This window comes from Mastigoproctus giganteus, chromosome 1 (genome assembly GCF_048544385.1).
Source record: "Mastigoproctus giganteus isolate SK-2022 chromosome 1, ASM4854438v1, whole genome shotgun sequence".
Classification (NCBI taxonomy): domain Eukaryota; kingdom Metazoa; phylum Arthropoda; class Arachnida; order Uropygi; family Thelyphonidae; genus Mastigoproctus; species Mastigoproctus giganteus.
The window spans coordinates 28973289-28996439 of NC_143575.1; the positions used below are offsets into that span (position 1 = coordinate 28973289).

The 23151-nt window shown below is 35.7% G+C and overlaps 1 protein-coding gene across 1 annotated transcript in view; it reads right to left on the reverse strand.

The window, feature by feature from the left end:
- The window catches only part of LOC150090666 (reversion-inducing cysteine-rich protein with Kazal motifs-like), a 234509-nt gene that overhangs the window by 55327 nt on the left and 156031 nt on the right, over positions 1 to 23151 (reverse strand). Inside the window, exons 15-18 of the mRNA XM_090388252.1 lie at positions 20759 to 20845; positions 17218 to 17299; positions 11228 to 11317; positions 578 to 642 (exon numbers count right to left, since the gene is read on the reverse strand). Coding sequence (XP_090244378.1) covers positions 578 to 642; positions 11228 to 11317; positions 17218 to 17299; positions 20759 to 20845 — 324 coding nt within the window. The remainder of the gene's footprint in view (positions 1 to 577; positions 643 to 11227; positions 11318 to 17217; positions 17300 to 20758; positions 20846 to 23151) is intronic.

The following is a 23151-nucleotide window of genomic DNA, read 5'->3' on the forward strand; positions in this document are numbered from 1 at the left end:
AAATAGTTTACTAGGCGCATGTCTTGTTATCCTTAGTTTTTTTTTTTATTTATTATTATTTATCTTTTACTATTCAAAACTCCATATTCATTTTTAAACTTCTACCAGCCATAGTTCTATAACTGTTCAGAATCAGATATCTGTTTGCATAAATATGTATCTGATTCTGAACAGTTACAGAACAACGGCGGCTTTTTTTTTTTTAGAACTACCCCTATAATTTTTGCAGTGTAATTTAGAAACACCCTGTATATGTGTGAATATATACTTTGACATACATAAGTGTTTGTTTCTATATAAAAAAAATAAATTATTATTATTATTATTATTAGAAAGCATTAATGGACAGTTTTCACTTGTTACAAAATTTCCTAATTCTATGACAGAAACTCACTGCACAGAATGCATACAGTGTCAGAAAATTTACCACACAACACACCAAGCCCACATTTGCTCTGAAAACTCAAGCATTCTGAAACTCACTTGTGAAAGAGTTAAACAGCAAAATAATAGTATTATAGAATAAAATTAATAATGAAAGAAAGGCAGCATTAATAGTAAAAGAATTATTTCATACCACAGTCATACTGTGTACAGCTTCTATGCTTTATACTGAGGCATACTCTCTTCCTAGGAACACATCTGTAAATGAAAACAGAATAAACAAGCTATGTAACATATGCATTGGATTCCACCTTCATGTGTGTTTGATTATAAAAAATTCTGTACTATACTTGAGATGTTTACCACAAATTCACAACATATGGACAGCCACAAAGTAGTATACACGTCACAGCAATTTTTTTTTTAATTTAAACAAAACCTATACACGTGACCTCAATGCCAATTTATGAATTCTGCATTTAGCGTTTTAAATCAATCTGTTTTGCAAACTTCAGCTGTTTTGCAGTTGAAGTCTTGCTACATAAATAAAAATACAGCATTTTCTTAAGCCTATTTATGTGTATTAATTATCTTGTGTTGAAAACAAGAATTTAAAATTAGCAGCATCTTTCCTGCCCAATTGCTGAAACACATTATCATCATTTTTTGATGCACACATCTTCAAATGAAAGCACTTGCTTGCTTTGGGCATTGTTTACATCTCCCAGTGGTAAATGAAATGTGCAAAACGTGCAGGATAGTTGAATTTAATTTCTTTTAAGTTTCACTTACTGATAATATAAATAATGCCAAAATGTGGGTGTTTTTGAACATGTGAAAAAACCAACATATTTAAAATGGATGTCTAAAGCAAGGAGGTTTTAATTTATAATTAAAAATAACACTTAAAAAATGAATTAATCACAATTATGTTTATAACAGATTGAAAATAAAGGGTAGCTTCAAAAAAGTGAACAATTTTAAAACTTGATTCCAAGTTTTAAGGAAAAGTTAGAAGGAAATTTGCATGTTTATCAGAGGGTTAAAAATAATTTTTAAAATTTGAAATAATCAGAACTGCAGTTCCAAATTTATAGCAATGTTTCTGTAATGGGTAAAGGAGAAGAACTTCAGAGGAATTGGATTTAAAACTTCCCCAGGAACAAGCAAAACATGTTGAAAATTTGATCATACAGGACTTTTTTCCTTTTTGATAATCTCAAACAGCTGTAACTACATAAAGATTTCTGTAGGGTAGAACTGCAGACATGAAATCAGAATTGCAAGGTATTGACTGCACTTGGGTAGCAGTAATCCCAAAATACATACCAATGGGTGGTACTACAATCTAAGGTGGAGAATGAAAAAGACTTTAAAAATTCTGTTCTGTCCATCTGAAATATCCTTCTCAAGTAATGCACAAACAAAATATACTTCCTGAAACAAATCTTGTAAATACCAACAAAATGTAAAAATATAAAATAAAACTTTATTAAAATACAGTGAAAAACAAAGTACAATATATAGAACTTTATGAGGAACAGCAGCTAAGATAGATGAAAGTAAAATATACAGATAAATGCTAAAAGTGATAAACAAAAATACACTAAAAAGTTTTCAGAAATGTGCTCCTTCATCAAGTTTGAAGACAAGCAGTATGACATAACATTATTATATATTTCAGTGTTGTATACACGTACTAAAACATACAATAGGCAAATGCAGATCATGAATGGTGGGCGGGGTGAACCAGAAAGAAAGAAAAGTGAAAGGGACAAAACATCAGTTGTCAGACTCTGAAGAAATAGGATTACATATATTTGCCACATTATAAGCTTATCATCTATCTCTTCATCATGCTGTAAAATAACCGCTTCTATAGTGGGGGATATGTGAGTTCCAAGATTGCGATTAATGTTGGAACCCAGGTAGGAGCAATAACAAGAATCGTGTGTGTGGTCCAAAATTTCAACATTGGAACATGGGTTACAATTAAAATGCTGCTCACACCAATAATGCTAGCAACAGCAGAGTGAGGGAAGTTGGCCTGACAAATAGCCCTCATGCTCCGAGACCAATCGCAAAGCATACAATCTGATTTACCAATATAGGCCAATTACCTACAGATCAAAATAAGTTTCCATATTTATTTCAGTTTGCACCGGGGGCAAAACTTGCGTAAAGTCGAGTATTGCATAAGTCGGGGAGTTCCTGTACTTTAATAAAGTTTTAAAGATAAGGTTCATTTACATTTTATCACTAGTTGCAAGATTTTCTTTAATATGCTTATTCCTGACGCACAAGGTCTTTCTGCTAAATTATACTTCCATTTGTGATGTGAATGCATATATGTATGTATATATTTATGTACACATACTGTAATGCCAAAAGAACACCTAGCTGTTTCAAAGAATCTTTTATTGATTATTAATAATGTAATAATCAATAAATGCAATATTTAATAATGTGGTCACCTAAATTTCACCTTAATTACACACTGTACTGAGTATCCTCATTGATAGACTCTACTAATTTTTGATAAGAGAAAGGTGACATATTCATTCCTCCTTCAACAGCATGGTCAGCTCAGTTACTGATTGCAGCAAAACTGAGCTGACTACTGTGGCATGCTCACCTTGCCTGAAACCACTGTTGCTGTTTACTGAAAAGGTGTTAAATGGGATTGTTAAGATAAGGCTCTTTTAAATGCCCACACTTTTAAGCCTAATCACTACAGGTGCTGTGTAATATAATATAGTGCATTACCATGGTGAAAGAAAAGGGCCTTCCCTATATTACTACCATTGTAAGAAGAGTGGAATTGTCCAGACTGTCAATGTACTACATGGCATTCTAGGAAAAATGACCAGTGGTCCAGGTGTACACCAAGAGAAACAACCTCGAACAATAACAATACCTCCGCAAAACATCACAGTTGGAGGAGTGACACTCTGGGCAGCTGCCAGATCTGAACGTGGATATCAGATTAGAAAACTGTGTACCATGATTCATCACTCCATAACTTTTCAACTTTCCAGGGAGCAATTATGATGAATTGTGCAGCAGGTAAGTTGATACTGTGCATTGGGTGCTGTCATATTTTGTTTATATGCTGCATATTCTGCATAAAATCTGATACTGTGCAGCTCCCTACATATGACCCTTTTACTGATATCAGTTCTTGTAGCCTCTATGAACTCCTGGTTGACAGTATTCAGTGAGGGCTCATGGGATCTATCTATCACTCTTTTGTACAGTCTTTCTCTCAATTTCTTGATTCATCCAAACATTTTCTGTCTGTAGCAACACCATGACATTTTCATTTGACAACTTTGCCAGCCAATACTAATCTAGGGTGTTGTAGTTCAACTACAATAGCACGAATATATAGCGATTGCTAATTTGGTATGCTATGACGACTCATTGGATGTTACTGAGCTCAATACCGTGATCTATCTACTGTACATATTTCATTATCTGCCTACTGCCAGAGTGAACAAAGTTAATTTTGTATTTATTGCTGATTTGGATGTTGGATATGGTTCAGTTTTTCTAAATCCCATAGGTGTCCAGATACGTTTGGTAATACTGTGGTGTGTGTGCACGCACGTTTGCTGTATGTATTTACCTTCTGCCTTTATGGACATAATGGGAATTGCATACAGGCTTCTTGTATATCAATATGGGAAGCATTCAAGGAATTAACCTTGGAAGCTATGAGGCTTTTCATACCAACTAAGAAATACTGTTCAAGGTTTAGGCTTAAATGGATGTCAGATGAACTAATGAGATTCATGGCATAGAAGAAAAATGCATGGGATGCATATAAATTATCAGGCAACACAGAGGCATACGTTAGATATAAGCTAGTCCGTAATCAAGTCACAAAGGAGGTTAGGCAAGGGAAGGCAGATTACGAGAAATCTTTGGCAAAGGATGCAAATAAAAACAGCAAAGGCTTCTTTATTTATTTATATAAACTCTAGAAGGAAGGGGATGAATCAGGCTAGTACTTGATATTGATGGTCCAACTGTTGATGATCCTGCTCAGATAGCTGACAAACTGAACGAGTATTATGTATCTACATTCACACATGAGGAATTCTGTAGGGAAGTGGAGAGAAACTTATTGAAACTGTAACAGGGAGCTAAATGATTTTGTAATAACTGAGAGCAAAGTGGACAAGAAATTGAAGTTAAACATAAGAAAGGTGCCTGGAATGGATGGGATCTATCCAGTTATATTAAAGGAGGTGGCAAAGGAAGTAAGAAAAACCTTAATTATGAGAGCATTCTTAGACTCAGGGGAGGTCCCTATGGACTGGAGGTGTGCAAATGTGTCCCCAATTCACAAAGGTGGTTCAAAAGACACAAGTAACTATAGACCTGTTAGTTTAACATGTGTTCCGGGGAAAATAATGGAGTCAGTAGTACCAACTGTGTGGTTAAAGAAGCATTTCAGGATCATCTAGACAAGACTGCTGTAATAGTTAAGCAGGAATTTGTGAAAGGGAGGTCTTGTCTGACCAATGGAAGGGGCTGAATATGATTGGTTCACTTGACATCGATGGTTCGACTGTTGATGATCCTGCTCAGATAGCAAACAAACTGAATGAGTATTTTGCATCTACATTCACACGTGAGGAATCATTACAGTTTGAAAATGGAAGAAGGTTATCAAATTGTAGCAGTGTGCTTAATGATTTTGTAATAACTGAGAGCAAAGTGGAGGAGAAATTGTTGAAGTTAAACATAAGAAAGGCACCTGGGGCGGATGGGATCTATCCAGTTATATTAAAGGAGGCGGCAAAGCAACTAAGCAAACCCTTAGCCATAATTATGAGAGCATCCTTGGATTCAGGGGAGGTTCCCACGGACTGGAGATGGGCAAATGTATCCCCAATTCACAAAGGAGGTTCGAAGGGTGACACGAATAATTACAGACCAGTTAGTTTAACTTCTGTTCCGGGTAAAATAATGGAGTCACTGGTTAAAGATGCATTGCAGGATCATCTAGACAAGACTGCAGCAATAATTCAGACACAGCATGGGTTTGTTAAGGGAAAGTCTTGTCTGACAAATTTGATTGGTTATTATGATGTGGTCACAAAGGAACTGGATGCAAAAAATAATTTTGATATCATATACTTGGATTTCAGGAAAGCTTTTGACACTGTTGCGCATGGAAGACTACTGTACAAATTGGAGCAGAATGGTATTAAGGGTAAGTTGCTACAATGGATAAAAGGATGGTTAAGTGGAAGAAGACAGGGGTGGTAATCAATGGGTGCTGCTCTTCGTGGACTAATGTTATTAGTGGAGTCCCACAGGGTTCGGTGTTGGGTCCACTGTTGTTTTGTATATTTATCAATGATATTGATGAAGGTATATCAGGCTTAATGTCAAAGTTTGCAGATGACACGAAGGTTGGCAGGGTTGTTAATGACAGTAATGGCAGTGTGCTACTGCAACAGGATCTAGATAATTTGGGCAGATGGGCTAAGAAGTGGCAACTGAAGTTTAACCTTGACAAATGCAAAGTACTGCATATGGGTAGAAGTAACCCCAGAGAAATGTACCAACTGTGTGGTACTACACTTAAGGTGGTAGAAAATGTAAAAGACCTGGGAGTAATTGTGCAGTCAGATATGAAGTTTTCTGAGCAATGTAGACAGGCTGCTAGGGCAGGTCATGGGGTTTTGTCAATGATATATAGGAATTTTGCTAGCAGGGAAAAGGAGGTGATTGTCCCTCTGTATAAGGCAATGGTCAGGCCACGCCTTGAGTACTGCGTACAGGTCTGGAGGCCTCATTTTAGGAAGGATGTAGATTTGCTTGAGCGTGTACAGAGAAGAGCAACACGATTGGTGAGGGGAATGAAGGGATCCTCTTACCAAGAGAGGCTTAAGTTCTGCAAATTGCAGTGGCTGGAGACTAGGAACCTGCGCGGTGATCTGATTGAGGTCTATAAGGCCTTGAATGGGTTGAGCACGCTGAATTCTGATGGGATCCTCCCACTTGTTCAGAATACGAACCTATGGGGACATAAGTTCAAATTAAGAAAGGATAGATGTAGAATAGATGTGCGGAAATTTGCCTTTAGCCAGCGGGTGGTTAATTGCTGGAACAAACTTCCATCTGTCGTTGTGGAAGTTGATAGGTTAAATAAATTTAAGGAGGAACTGGACAGGCAATTGGAGGGTATGGTGTGATTTTTTTTTTTTTTTTTTTTTGGCTGATGCTGCATAAGCTCCTACACTTGCTTTCTTGCATCAAGTGCCACTACTACTACTACTACTACTAATTTGATTGGATACTGTGATGTGGTCACAAAGGAACTGGATGAAAAAAATAATTTTGATCTTCAAATAGGCCTCTTGGTTTGGTTTGGATTTTATTGGCACATTAGCAACTAAGGCTATAATGTGCCGAAATAGGCCTCTGGAGTTGGGAATATTCATATTCAAATACTGCCCATGCTCCTGTAGAAACACGTGCTGAGAACCGTGAGCCTGCTGATATTTAAGGTTGTGCCATATGATAAACCTCACTGTTGAAAAAGGAGGTGGGTGCCTCTGAAAGCTACGGTGTTTTAGCACTTTTATCGGTTTTATTATCCTGTGTTTTATTCTAATTTATTCATTGCAGTTTAAAATTTCATATTTTATTGTACAGACCGTTACCTTTTTATCAGTTTTATCCGGTGGAATATATCATTTTATTTACATCATTATTTTAACACAACACTATTTATTTATTTTTAATAACGGTTGGTGTAGGATTGTGCAGTTATTATGAATAATAATTTTGATATCATATACTTGGATTTCAGGAAAGCTTTTGATGCTGTTGCACATGGAAGACTGTCGTACAAATCGGAGCAGTATGTCATTAAGGGCAAGTTGCTACAATGGATAAAAGGATTGCTGAGTGGGAGAAGACAGAGTGGTAATCAATGGACACTACTCTTCATGGACTAATGTTATTAGTGGAGTCCCGCAGGGTTCTGCGTTGGTTATATTTGTTATTATTGTTGTTATTATTTGGTTTTTAGGAGCATTAGCAACTAAGGCCATATTGCTCCGGTGCGGTGGTCATTCCCTGACCTTTCCGCATGCTCCGTATTTGGTGGTGACGGGCTCGAACCCCCGGTCTAATCAAGAAGCGTGTGCTACGCACTGCTGCTCCTTCCCACCTGGCTACGGAGGCGCCTTTCTGCGTTGGGCCCATTGTTGTTTTGTATATTTATCAATGATATTGATGAAGGTATATCAATCTTAATGTCGAAGTCTGCAGATGATACAACAGTTGGCAGGGTTGTTAATGATAGTAATGACAGTATGCTACTGCAGCAGTATCTAGAGAAGTTCGGCAGATGTGCTGAGAAGTGGCAACTGACGTTTAACATTGACAAATGCACAGTACTGCGTATGAGTAGCAGTAACCCTAGAGAAACGTACCAACATACCTGAGTGTAGTACCAACTGTGTGGTACTACACTCAGGGTGGTAGAGAATGAAAAAGACCTGGGGGTAACTGTGCAGTCAGATATGAAGTTTTCTGAGTAGTGCAGAGAGGCTACCAGATCAGGTCATGGGGTTTTGTCAATGATATACAGAAATTTTGTTAGTAGGGAAAAGGTGGTTATTATCCCTTTGTTTAAAGGAATGGTCAGACCACACCTTGAGTACTGCATACAGGTCTGGAGGTCTTATTTTAGGAAGGATGTAGAGTTGCTAGAATGAGTACAAAAAAAGGGCAACAAGACTGGTGATGCTAATTCTAATGCTGAGATACAGCATTTATATAGATAATAAGATTTTATTGGGGATGGGAAGTTGCCAAATTTCTGCAGTCCATTTTCATGAAATCAAAATGGCTTGTTAAATCTTTGTAAAGACCTAAATATGAAATTTCATAAGAATCCATCTCTTGGGTGTTGAGTTCTTATGTGTGGATGGACAGACATAGTGAAGACAACAGGCACTTTATACACACTGAATGTTCTCAAACAGTACAGAAAATATTTTAAAATCCTTTTTTTATGGAAAACATCTCAAAACTTATATGCATGCCAAATGCATTAACATGAATGTAATGTTCACTTCGTGCTATATTTATATGAGCGACGCTGTACACCTAATTTAAAATTCAAGAAGAGCAGCAGTACAAAAATTTCAAATTAGAGGATGGCAGAAGGAATATATCAGATTTCTGTTGCTCATCTCGTAGACTTGTGGTATTTGCAACTTTTTCACGTGATCATGTGCCTAGCCAAGGTCTCATACTTTGATAAAACTGTTGGGTCGCTAACAGTAATTGGGAACACTATTTTTCAATTTCAATTTTAATTTCCTAGTTCATTTAATGTAAATGAACTTTATATAAATAAACTCTTGTAGCTATTAAAATTAAAACAGAAAAATTGTTATAAGTTTAACCTTAAAATATGGCTTTTATACAAAGTTATGTTTAGGTAAAATTAAATGGGAGGTTAATTAATGAACCTATCCAAAAGTGTAAGTGCAGTTAATTGATGGACAACTTATGATTGATGAGTTGCACAACATATCTCATCTAGAATGACTTGCTGACTCGTATGACAGTTCATAATGACATATAATGTAACAGTATAACGTTTTCATAATGTAACAGTATAACATTTTGCCCACATAATAAAATATATAATTTGAAGTAAATAAGTAATAAATGAAAGTGTCAGTGGGTACGCTCCTATCACAAAAAATATACGGGGTCAGGCAAAAACAATTACCTATTTTAAAAGTTGCACCATTTTGTTGTAGATGCAGTGGAGCACTTTGATTTTTGTCCTGGAGTACAGTACACTAAAGCACTCAGTAGAAATAGAAAATCTGATAAAATTTATAAGAGAGAATCTTCATCCAAAAAACGAGTCAAGTTACAAAACATCTGGTTTTTAGAGGATGGTGGTACGGCAGACACTGCAAGACTTTCCACAGACACTTTAAAGGAAATGTTTCAAATTCACATTATGCCTCATTTTGGTAAGATAAATTGCCCACCATAAGCACCAGACTTATCTGTTTGCAATTTCTTTTTATGAGGTTTCTTAAAATCAAAAGGCTATGTTAAGCCGACCATAGACACTTGGACAATTGAAACAAAGCATTCATGATGTAATTGAAAGAATACTACCAGAAACATTACACAGAGCAATGGATGTTTCTGGTGGTATGGAGAATACAAGTAGAGGATTATGTTCACAATAGTGGTGGCCATTTAAGGGACATCATTTTCAATAATGAGGAGTGTAACATAAATACTTTGATGTGTATTATTAAACTGTAATAAGAGTAAACGTCTTTTCAAATTTGCACAGTAGTCATTTCATTTTTAAAATATGTAGTTGGTTGCCCGACCCTATATAATACCACATAATGTTAAAGATTAGCTTTTCAAAGTACACAAAAGTTACAGAAGGTGCATAACTTCAATTACATCACATCACTTCAATTACATCACACGAGTGTGTAGTTAAGTTAATGTAAAAATTGCTTCTTTCATGAGTAGTGACTACCACAAATGAATATAGGTACATCGTTAAAAAAAGAAGAAGCATGTCAGTGGAGATATACACTGATGAGCCAAAACATTATGACCACCTACCTAATGTGATGTTGGCGAAGCATGGATGCTACAAAATTTCTAAATGTGTCCTGTGGTATCTGGTACCAACACGTAACCAGCAGATCCTTTAACTCCTTAAGGTCCGTGGTTGAGATGCCACAGATTGGAGCTGCTGTTCCAACACAAACCACAGATGCTCGATGGGATTGACGTCTGGGGAATTTGGAGGCCAGGGCAATACCTGGAAGTCTTCCTCATGTTCTGCGAACCAGTCTCGAACAATCCGGGTGGTGTGGCATGGCACGCACATTATCCTGCTGAAAGATGGCACTGCCAGAGGGGAAGACCATTGCCATGAAAGGTTATACTTTGTCAGCAATGACGTTTAGGTAGGTGGTATACATCAGAGTGCCCAGCACATGGATGACTGGACCCAGGGTATCCCAGCAGAACATTGCCCAAAGCATGACACCACCACCGACTTTTTTTTGTCCCACGGTGCATCTAGGCACCATAACTTCCCCAGATAAACAATGCACACGTACCCGGCTGTCCACATGGTGCAACAGGAAACGTGATTCATCAGACTAGACGACCTTCTTCCAATCACTCAAGGTCCAGTTTCGATGCTCGCATTCCCGTTGTAGGCACTGTCGCTAGTGAAGTGTGGTTAGCACGGGCACTCAGAGTGGCCCGCGGCTATGTAGCCGCATTTTAAGCAGAGTTCGATGTACTGTGTGTTGTGACACATTACTCCCGTCACCAGCATTCCAATTACTGGTGAGTTGTCGCCCATCTGTTTCCACGTACCATCTGGGAGAGCCTTCGCTCACCTCGAGCATATCATGAGCTGTGGTCGTTCGACACCTTGCTGTCGGTTCGTGGGTTTCCCCCTCCTAGGACCACTTTCGGTAGGTATTAACCATGGCTGACTGTGAGCACCCCACCAGCCATGCCGTTTCGGATATGCTCTGACCCAGTCGTTTGGCCATTACAATTTGGCCTTTGTCAAACTTTCTTAAGTTTGCTGCCTTTCCCATCTGAAGAACAAGAGTAACACTGATTAACGGAGCTCAGTATCGGGTGTTTTTTATACTGTTTCCCGACCCACGCATGAGCCGTAGTTCACCTGCAGTTGCTTCGATTTGCATAACGACTCGCTGGTCATAATGTTTTGGCTCATCAGTGTATAACTATTAAGAATAATTCAGGCAAACTGAGAATTGTAACTCACCTGTTATATGGGTGGCAAGAATTTGGACTACAGGGATCCGAATCAAAGCAAGCTCCAAATTCAAACTGATCATCAGTAAGACCAGAGCATCTGAAAAAGTTGTTAATTCATAATATTAATGTAATGATCTGTTCTGTGATGAAGCTATTTAATCAGTACCAACAGGGAAGGTATACTGATATTGTGCCTTGTGATATGCAAGTTCTTATACTGATTTGTATGTTCTGCGGGCTGAATATAGCAGTGCTGAGCTGAGTCACGTTCATGACCACAATTCAGTATTTCATATTTAAATATCAGCCATTCAATTATTTAGCAGTTAAATTATTAAATTTAATTTCACCAGTTACAAGAAAGGCTAATATCAGATACCTGCCAACTCTTTCAATTTTGTTGAAAGTTTTCTGATGAGTTTACTTTTTTTCTGATTTTTAACAAAGTTTACATTATAATGAAGTCCCTCCGCACAATTACAAAACTACCAAATTTAATGATGTATGCTTAAAAGCTAATGTAGGGAGGCTATTGGAATATCCAGTACAGGTAAAATATTCAAACCTAGCTTTCCAAAAACCAGATGGCCATTTTTAATTCTACCCCTCCCAGCAAAACCATTATTTCAATTTGGTGCAAAACTTATTCTTTGATTAATGAATTTATATTTCAGTTAAATATTATTTAACCTAAACATAATTAGAGCTCAAAATGGAAAATTTTATGTAATGGAATGCTTGACAATAAAAGTTATGTATAAGTATGTACATAACATTACTGATATGGATAACAAATTGGAATGGTGTTTTGGTGTGCTCCAGACCATTCCATTAATTTTATGTTTTGCAGCCAGCAGACATTTGACTGCTGAAAGTAAGTGTGCTATATAGCTTTCTAAGCCCATAACAGAAAGCCTGCTGGCTGTGAACTAAGTCCACAATTTACCAAATTTATTTTTCTTTCTTTTATTTTATTTAATTGGATCAGCACGTAATCACTTTTTGCAACTAATGCAATTGCCATTTTTATTTTTTAACTGTCTGTATAAACATTTGTGGTACAGTTTGTCAACAAAGTGTCAGCATTGTGCTTTTGTGCAGTTCATCATCCATCAACTTGTATCATATTTTCTTACATGTCTATGTATTTGTTTCTTATTGGTCTTTAATCACATCACTTAACAGTGATGTGTTTTACCTAAAAAAACATCCAAAAAATTTCACATGGAGAATGGGGATACACCAATGAGGATAACTTAATTTTTATTCATCTCGAAATTTTTATTTAACGTTTATTAAACAAAAGACAAGATGGCTGCCTCTGGAATTATAGGTGAATCTGTTTGGAACCCTCAGGTTACAGTCTGATAAAAACAAAATTTAAAATCCTTTTGAGTGGGTATGAGAGCACCCGGGAGTATTTTATTTTGATGCACAATCTTGAGACAAGATGGCTTCCATTAGATATAAGAGCCGCCCGCTTAAAACTCATGTTTACAGTTTGATCCATACCAAATTTACAACACTTATTACAAAAAGCTGGAATAACCTGACTTTCAATTTTGAGGCTAAGGCAATTTCTCTTCACTGCATTGCATGTTAGCAGAGCTATGGCATATGAGGTCACACAGTGCCCATTTAAAAGATATAAATGTAGTTTTATTTGATCTCTGTCAACTGGAGCAAGGGGGACTTAATGAAGAGAAGCTCAAACGTGTTATTTTTCACAATAATCAAATTGCTTGTTTTCTTTGAAGTTTTGCGATGCAAAAGCTGCTTTGGCTATATTGGTCCTAATAATCGCTAATCTTAATAAAAGGCTTTTAAATAATCAAATAACAAAAGCAAACATGCCAATACCAGCCCAAGAAATCTACTCCTAAGGTTTTGCACAAAAAGTAAAGTGCACGTTGCTATTACTGGACTGATGAAAATAGAGCCATCTAGTGAACAGCAACCAAATTATGATCACAGGAGAAAGATTTAAAAAAAAAAAAAAAAAAATCATTTTATTATCAAACTACATAATGCTAATGTATTTACGCATTTATTTGTGTTGTAATAAACCAAAATATCAAAATCATTGTGTATGTACCACATGTGGGCAAGTCAATTTTTGTGCTCATATGCCTACTCATATATATATATATATATATATATATTACAGGAAAGTGGTTTATAACTGTGATTAGCATTAGCATGGGCACATGATGCAAGAAAGCAAGATTATTAAAGCGAGCTCAAACCATTCAAGGCTTTATACACCTCAATCAGATCATCTTGCAGGTACCTAGTCTCCAGACGCAGTAATTTGCAAAACTTAAGCCTTTCTTCGTAAGAGCAACCCTTTGTTCCATTTACTAATCTTGTTGCCCTTCTTTGCACTCGTTCCAACAGCTCTACATCCTTCTTAAAATGAGACCTCCAGACCTGTATACAGTACTCAAGGTGTGGAATGACCATTACCTTAGACAAGAGGATAATCACCTCCTTATCCCTGCTAGAAAAATTCCTGTATATCATTGACAAGACACCATGAGCTACTCTTGCAGACTGTCTGCACTGCTCAGAAAACTTCATATCTGCCTGCACAATTACCCCCAGATCCTTTTCATTCTCTATCACTGTCAGTGTAGTACCACACAGTTGATACATTACTCTGGGGTTATTGCATCCCATATGCAGTACTTTACATTTGTCAATGTTAAACTTCGTTTTCCACCTCTCAGCCCATCTACTTAACTTTTCTAGATCCTGTTGCAGCAGCATACTGTCATTAACAACCCTGCTGACCTTCATATCGTCTGCAAACTTGGACATTGTAAGCCTGATATACCATCATCAATATCATTAATGAATACAGAAAACAACAATGGACCCAACACTGAACCCTGGGGACTCCACTCATAACAGTAATCCACGAAGAACAGTGTCCATTGATTACCACTCTCTGTCTTCTCCCACTCAACCATCCCTTTATCCATAGCAGCAATTTGCCTCCAATGCCACACTGCTCCAATTTGTGCAGCAGTTTTCCATGTGCAACAGTATCAAAAGCCTTTCTAAGATCCAATTATATGATATCAAAATTATTCTTTGCATCCAGTTCCTTTGTGACTACATCATAGTATCCAATCAAATTGGTCAGGATTTGCCCTTAATAAACCCATGCTGTGTCCGAGCTATAACTGAAGTCTTGTCTAGATGATCCTGCAATGCTTCTTTAACCAGTGTCTCCATTAATTTCCCTGGAACAGAAGTTAGACTAACAGGTCTGTAATTACCTGTGTCTCCCTTTGATCCTCATTTGTGGATTGGGGTCACATTTGCACATCTCCAGTGCATGGGTAACACCCCTGAGTCCAAGGAAGCTCTAATAATTATGGCTAAGGGTTTGCTTCCTTTAATATAACTGGATAGATTCCATCCAGCCCCAGGTGCCTTTCTTATGTTTATCTTCAACAATTTCTCCTCCACTTTACTCTCGGTTATTACAAGATTATCTACCAGAGTTTACTGGTAGATACGCCTCTGGCATTCCCCTCCCTAAATAACTCCTCGTGTGAATGTAGATGCAAAATATTAATTTAGTTTGTTAGCCACCTGAGCAGGATCATCAACAGTTGAACCATCGATATCAAGTGGACCAAAATCTGAGTCATCCCCTTCCTTCTAGAGTTAACATAAATAAAGAACTCTTTGCTGTTTTTCTTTGCATCCTTTGCCAACGATTTCTCGTAATCTGCTTTTGCCTGCCTAACCTCCTTGGTGACTTGGTTACAGACCAGCTTATATCTATCATAGGCTTCTGTGTCACCTGTTAATTTATATGTATCCCATGCATTTTTCTTCTGTGCCACATGTCTAATTAGTTCATCTGACATCCATTTAGGCCTAAATCTTGAACAATATTTCTTAGTTGGTATGAAAAGCCTAGTAGCTTCTAAGATTAATTTCTTTGAATACTTCCCATTTTGAATTTGCTGATGGTAATATCATCAGTTGGTCCCACCGTATAGACTTTAAATACTGTCTCAAACCACTGTAGTCACCTTTACGAAAGTAAAAACCCTTCCCTTTACCCCTGATGGTAGTTACCTCTGAGTAAATCCCACTTCAGCATACTGTGATCACTGCTACCTAGTGGTTCCTTTATCTGCAGATTCTTAATGCATGAAGAATCACTACTGATAATGAGATCATGAGTATTAGTCCCTGTAGTTGTCTCCTGAACATGCTGCTGTGAAAAACAATCATCCAATAAATCCGCAAGGCCTTGCTAGTGTGTGAGTGACCAACCCACAAATTCCAGTCAATCTCTGGAAAATTAAAATCCCTCAATATAGGACACTGATTTACTGGCCCACTATTTCTCTGCACAATTACTCATTATACTCATCAGATTCACTAGGCCTATAACACACACCTACTCTCATTTTTCCTTTCCCAGTGCTTATGTCACACCAAACAGACTCAACATTGCATTGTCCACCAACATCAATTGGATGCACTTCCTTATATTTTATGTGTTTCTTAACTAACAGCATAACCCCTCCTCCCTCCCTGTCCTGTCCTGTCCATCCTTTCTGTACACATTGTACTTCCCAAATTCCAATTCTGCACTACTTATGTTTGTGTGACACTATGTCTCTGATATCCCAACAATATCCGCCTTTGATGTTTTTACTAGCACTTCAAGCTCATAAAATTTATTAACTATACTCCTAGCATTGGTGTACATGCAAGTATACATGCACCTGTTTCTACTCTAGTTAGCCTAATGCAGCCCATGTATTTATTTGTTCCACTATGAATCCCAGCAGTCCTGGAAATCCCTATTGCTTTGCTTTCCAGGCTGCTGCTCAATTGTATTTCAATAGAAGCAGTGCAAGAATCACTTTCACCTCTGCCAATCTGTTAGTTCATGTATCCCCCCCCAAGCTAGCAGTTTTCTGACCCACCTAACTCTGCGTCAATAGCATCAGCAAATATTCTTGCACCCTTTCTATTTAAGTGTATCACATCCCTGTAGAAGCAATCTCTCCTGTTAACAAGCACAGACCAGACTGAGATTGACAGGGAAGGCAGCCTTTCCAAATTTAGTGGCCGGAAAAGTAGTGTTTTGGATTGTATTTCTAAACTTCCAAATAAAACATATGTAAAGCTATGCTTTACATCTATTTTACTTGAAAATAAATATTTACTGATATTAGTTTTCAATAATTTTTATTAATCTTTGGATTAGTTAAACCTTTACTGATTTCTAAATTAATGGAGGGTGCCATTCCTGGGATGATCTCTTGCTATTTATTTATTTTTTTTTGTGCCAAAGTAACTAAGGCTATGAGGCACACTCCTACTTCTTGCAGTTTTGAGGCTAAAGTAGTTTGTCTTCAATGCAAAGCTGTATCAAAGGCGACTCAACCAGTTCTCAAGTAAAAGGTACAAATGTTATTTGTTCCCTCTCATTCAGGTGAGAGACTGAATGACTGATCGGCACACAGTGTGAGAAATTGGCTGACAAGGGCTCTCCGCATAACTCATTACTATACATCTTTAAGTTCCTATATGAAATGAACTTTGTACAGAATTAAGTCTGGATCATTCTTCTGCACATTTTGAAGAACTGAATACTGTTTTTGTTTGACAATTTTACTGGCTGAAATCCAAGGAAATAACATTGCTTAGGTGTTGGCTTTCTTGAAATGCCCAGAAGTGGATATTTTACAAGTGTAATAATTTCCTAAGTATTTTAGTGCATATGCTACAGCATCAGATTTAATATAGATTTCTAAGATGATTACTCTGTCAGCATTTTATGTATGACTTGGTAGTTTCCAGATTGACATTTCTATTATTCCTTTGAAATGTTTTACTGTATAGAAAAAAAAAAAACCCATTAAGTTTTACTTTTGAATCAACGGTTATTTTTTTATCTTGCTTGTGTATGAATCTACAGGTACACATCCTCTTAATAATAAATAAGAAATAACTAACCTAGCAAGGCAAGCACTTGGATAAGTTTTTCCATTTGCTCCACACACAGGAACATAATGATCTGGACAATGACATGGCAATGCTGTAAAAGTTTGAAGCGACTTAGTAGAACAATACAAAAAATAGCCATTACACACATATACATAGAATAATATTTCTTTTTTTCTCATAGTTTTGACACAGAAAAGTTTACAAAAAATATTCAACTCTAAGCTGTACATAAGTAAATGATTTTAAAGCAAAGTGCAATTTTAATCAAAAATGTCTTTAATGCTTTGTAACCAGAATTAGATCTATATTAAAGAAAATATTTAATGATTAAATTATAGAATTTCTGGCCTCTTTTTGTTATCTCTAAATTAGTAAAAAGAAGGATTAATAAATAATTCTCTTAATTTTGATGGTTTTTTTTTTTTTTTTTTTTTGTAGAGGAAAAATATTTAAATTGCAGAATCTAATGAGAAGAGTAAAATGTCCTTGAGACATTTCTCAACATCTTATAAAATAACACAAATTTTTTTTTAAAATTTGGTTCTTAATTTAATTTTTTTACACAATAGAAAAAAGGTCTAAACTTAAAAAAAAAAAAATTTTTCCTGCTTTTTAATGTAAACTTTTTGTACTTTATGTCCTGATTAAAAAAACATGAATATTTCCCTTATTTTAGATGTTTTTATATAAATATACTGGTTCATATATAATTACTGATATTTTTCTGTATCATCATCAAAATTAGTTTTGATGATGATACAGTCCTGAAGATGTATGTTATTATATGCTCTCAGAATGACTATATGTGGTTTTGGTCATATGTTGTCAATCTGAAAGCCATCAAAGGAAATTATCAAGTGGGGAGCCACATATGGGAGTCACTGAAACCTTGAAAAATGCCACATAATCACTTTTGCAGACAACCTCGTAAGTGCCACTCTTTGGTGTACAGCCTTAGGAATGTCATTCAACTATAGTCAGCATTACTGACATCGGTATCACATTTGCTAATTCTCTTTTCACAAATCATATGGGAAAAATCTCTAATCTGGCTGCAGATTACTAGGTCTGTTAAACAGCTTCTGCAGATGCTTCCTTCAAATCTTGTTCTGATATTCATGAGCTCTCATATTCATTCACTTGTTTTTATAAAGAATTTGTAATAGATATAAGTTTATCTAACATTTGTTGAACTTGAATAATGAATTTTGACTAAGAAATAAACCTTTAAACTCAAATTCTTTAGAAAGAGCTATAATTAATGACAAAAAATGTATACTGCCCAGATCAGCAGAGATATTGTAATGTTTAAATCAGAATTAGAGCTGGTAAAAATATTAGCCTAAGAAAAGGCTTGGTGAGAACCAGACTGATTACTTAAATCAAAACATGTAAACTCACTTTTAGATTAATGAGAAATCTTTTTAAAATTAGTAACAGAAATAGAACAGTATCAAACAATAAAAGGACCTACAAAGACTGCATTTCAAAATATCCAGAATAAGAATGATGCATTTACTTCATGAAGCAAACTCCATACTGAATAGTTATAATGAAGTCAAAATTCAACTCAAATACTTTGAAAAATAATTAAGAAATGAATTAATCAATCAATCACTTTAACTCACCTCAGATGGAGTACTAAGTTCTAATAAATAAAAAATGCAAAAACTTGAAAACTATAAGTAAAATAGATACTCAATAATAATAAAAAGCCAATACACTAAGATGACAGCCAAAAGCAATATGTTTATAATCTTCATTGAGAAAAGAAGGTAGTACTGAACACGCACCACCTCAGGAATATTACCACTAATGGCCACTTATGTGGCTGCAGGCCATAAAATATGAATGAATGGGCTGCATGTGCCTATGGGTTGGACACCCCTGGATTATCTCATTTTGCAGCTTACCCTCAACAGTACTGCACCTTGCCACCCCCACGCTTGCTAAGTAAAAAGAAGTTTTCTAAGTCCTAACTTTTTCATAACTTGAATACCACATACACAACATTGTCATAAACATCAGTAGTCTTTCATGCCAACTTTTAACATATATATATCAACTTTTAACTGCCTTAAATCTTGGCAGAGTCTGGTGCCTTAGTCGCTAAGAGCAAATGGCAATATTAAAGAATTTTTTGCATATATGAAACAGAAAGGAGGCCTACTAGGATGATAGCTTGAAACATTATTTATGACTTTAAATGGATAGCTAATGAGCTCAATCAAAGTTTACAATGAGCATCCCTTTTTATCAAAAAGTAGATGATTGTGCAATCTCTGAAAATAGATTGGTAGAGAATGCGATATGCTTGAATGTGAAAAAAGCAAGGGAAGTTGAGTTTTATCCAGTGATATTAAAGGAAGCAGAAAGACTGATTACAAACCCCTATCCTGTTATAATGTGTTCATCTCTAGACTCTGGTGTAGTCCTAGATGAATGGAGATGGGTAAATGTCTCTTCAATTTACAAAGGTGGTTGCAAGGAAAAAAACATGTAGTTGTACAAACCTGCAAATTGAACTCTCTCTGGTACAGAAAATTATGGAATCCATGAGGTACTACACAATGATTGGTACAGAAACTGAATTATGTCTAACTAATCTCATAAGTATGAGTGTGTAACAAAAATGGATGTAAGGAATAAATTTTCCATAGTATATTTAGACTTTAGTAAGGCTTTCGATGCTGTCTCACATGAACACATTTGTATACAGCAGAATATTGTGTGATTGGTAGGAAGGTAACTACAATGGAAAAAAGGTTGATTAAGTGAAGAGAGAGGGTGGTTATAAATGGCTATTGAGTTTGTAACAATAGCCCAGAGTCTTGAGTTTTGTTTCAATAGCCAGTTATAACCACAGTGTTATTTGTTAACAACACTGATGAAGGCAAAACAGGTTTGATGTGAAAGTTTGGTGACAAAAAAATAAAAAATTTGCTGATGATGGTTGTAAGAGTGGTAAACAATAGTAACCAAGGTGTGCTCCTTCAATAATATCTAAAGACGTCATTCAGTTAATTTAAGAAAATATCAGCTTGAGAAATGCAAGACTCTGCATTTGGGTAATAGTAATTGCAGATTATCATATTACTTGGGAAGCAAAAAACTTAAATTATTTACAATGAGAAAAACTTTGGAATAATTGTATAATCTAACATGTTTCCTCAATGAAGTACAAATATGGCAATTTCTGCTTACTATACACTAACATATTATTACAGGTTTACCTGTTAAAAATTACATCTTTTAAAAATGCTGTCCATTAAAATTGATGTACATCCTGCAAGGAACTAGAACACTGTCATTACTGCTTGTGGTTAGGTCATAACATCACTCTTTTTCTCTCATTTTTATTTTGAAATTACTGAAGAGCCTGGCGCTAAGAGATGAACTAAATATACAATAGACTAGAAACTACAGTAGATAAACTCGAGGTGAACTAAATATCAAAAATTTCCCATGTCCTTTCTCTCTTTAATATAAATAAACGGTTTTCTTGGCCATTTCCATATATAATAATGAAAGCAACTCTTTTTATACCTACCTGAAATACACAGGCTCTTGGTACAAGAAATATCACCAGAAAAACAAAAGCACACATTACAATCTTGGGTGAATCTAGAATTGTGTTCTGAAAAAGAAAAAAAAAAAAATTAAAAATTAAGCGCAAATTGAAATTAAGAATAGATTATAATTTTTTATGCCACAATTTAATTTTAATAACTGTTAATATCTTTTAATACATTTATTTCATTTTTACATTATTTCTGGAGCATTATGAAGGATTAACAGCATGTTTTATAAAAACTGCTATTTGCTGATCTGAATGACAACTGATTATGTTTAGTAAATAGTATCCAACTGTTATCAGCTATGTTTTTGTTGCAACTTTGAGAAATATCTATTAGCATTACTTTGTTTGTTTGTTCTTCATTTTATCTATATGCAATATAACAGTGGCTTACTTACAGCTAAATGAATTTTGTTAAAAACTGTATTGGAAGTCCTTAATAGAAATGTAATGATGAATTAACTTTTGATGTATACTGGATAATACCGAGTATCGAATATATTTATATCCAATTATTAAAATTTCAATGATAACATTATTTAATTTCAATGATAACATTATTTAATGCCTTATGGGCATATAGTGATGTGCACATATATTCTATAATGAATAGCAGGTCTTTGATGCTTGTTTCTTTCTGGTATAAGTTTATGAAATATGTTTATGATACATGTTACTTTATTTTTTACTAGTCTGAACACATCTTGCCATAAGTTGTCTGATGCATTCAGTAATACCTGGTGTTCCATAAATTTGCTGCTGCCCTCCTTGACTTTCTGAAAGGGGAGAAGTATTTAAAAACTTCAATATTGGGAACTAACTAGAGTAGAATAAAACAGTGACTTCGAGTGATCCCATAAATAAAAATGAACTGGACTAAAGTCTAGTCAGTAGGTAGGACCATACAGTAGGTACTCGAACTGCCTATCCATTTATCAGGATAGCTGACATTCAAGTACTGTTGTGGTCTACAGGTGAAATGAGAGGAAGTACTATCCTGCATGAATGATGTTTCTCCTAGATGCAAGTGGAACATCCTTCAGTAGGGGAGGCAAATCATTTTATGAAAACTGATGGTAATTCTGTGTTGTTAGATATGCAGACAAAGAAAAAGGACTTATTACATAATCTTTAACAATCCCAACCCAGACATCGATGCTGAATTGTTGCTGGAGCCTCAACTGTATGATACCAGGAGGATTTCCTTCAACATAGAGTACCCCTAATGCAGCAAAATTTGATTGACAAAGGTATTGAACTCTCTTCCAGTGATAAGGGTAAGAGCAATTCTCATTTAAAATCAGCCAGAGTCAAGCAAGTTACACCTTCCATTACAGCACTTCTTCTAGTACTGTAAGCAGCATTTTGTTCTATATGATTTAGCACACTGATCATTCCAAATAATTCTTGTTGCTCTTGGTCTCCTGTAGTTTACTGTGTGAAGTCTGAACATGTCCATGTTTATACTCTGGCACTACCATCTGGCCAGAGGAGTTCACAATAAATCATGAATACAACTGCTAATTGTATTTAGCAGTTATGTGGGCTTGAACCACAGTCCAATCAAAGGGTGTGTACACTATGCACTCTTGCTTCTGACTGCTCAGCTACATCAGGCCTTAAAAATGAGGACCAAGTGAAACAACTTTTGTGGATCCCTCTAGTTTACCACAATTATTGACATCTTTTGGAGAGCAGGAACTGATTTCCCAATCAAGTTTTTAGTAGTCACTTGGGCTTGAACCACTGTCACTCAAATGCGTGCATGTCCACACCCTTATCCTTGACCACTTGGCTGTGGCATAGTTCCTGTTTTCTTCAGCTGATGATCTACCCTTTTAAATATATTTTTTTTTACATTGAGCAGATATCAATGAAACACTTTGTTTAGAAACATTTAGCTTCTGCATGGTTCCCCACAGCATTCTCATATATAAGACATCTGTTATTTCTCTAAATGAATACTCTTCCATTTGTACAGTATTTTTAGAATGTTCACAGACAACAAAAACCCTAATTCAGTAACATTCATAAAAATGAATGAAAGATGCAAGAATAACCTGAAAAGACCAAAAAACTTAACAGATTTGATAATAAATGTTTAATATGCAAAATTTTGATATTTCTATAGAAGATTTCATATAAATATGTTTATATGGACTTTTCTTATTGTTTCAATGTGAACAACCAATCCTATATGCAACACTCAACATTTTCATTAATACTCTGTACATACAGATAGTAAAGTTGTATTTGTGTGAAATAACTGAAAAAAATTAGGATAGGTAAGTAAAAACTATGTAACATAAAAAAAAAAAAAAAAAAAAAAATACTCATATGTACTAAAATGATAAGTGGCCATGATG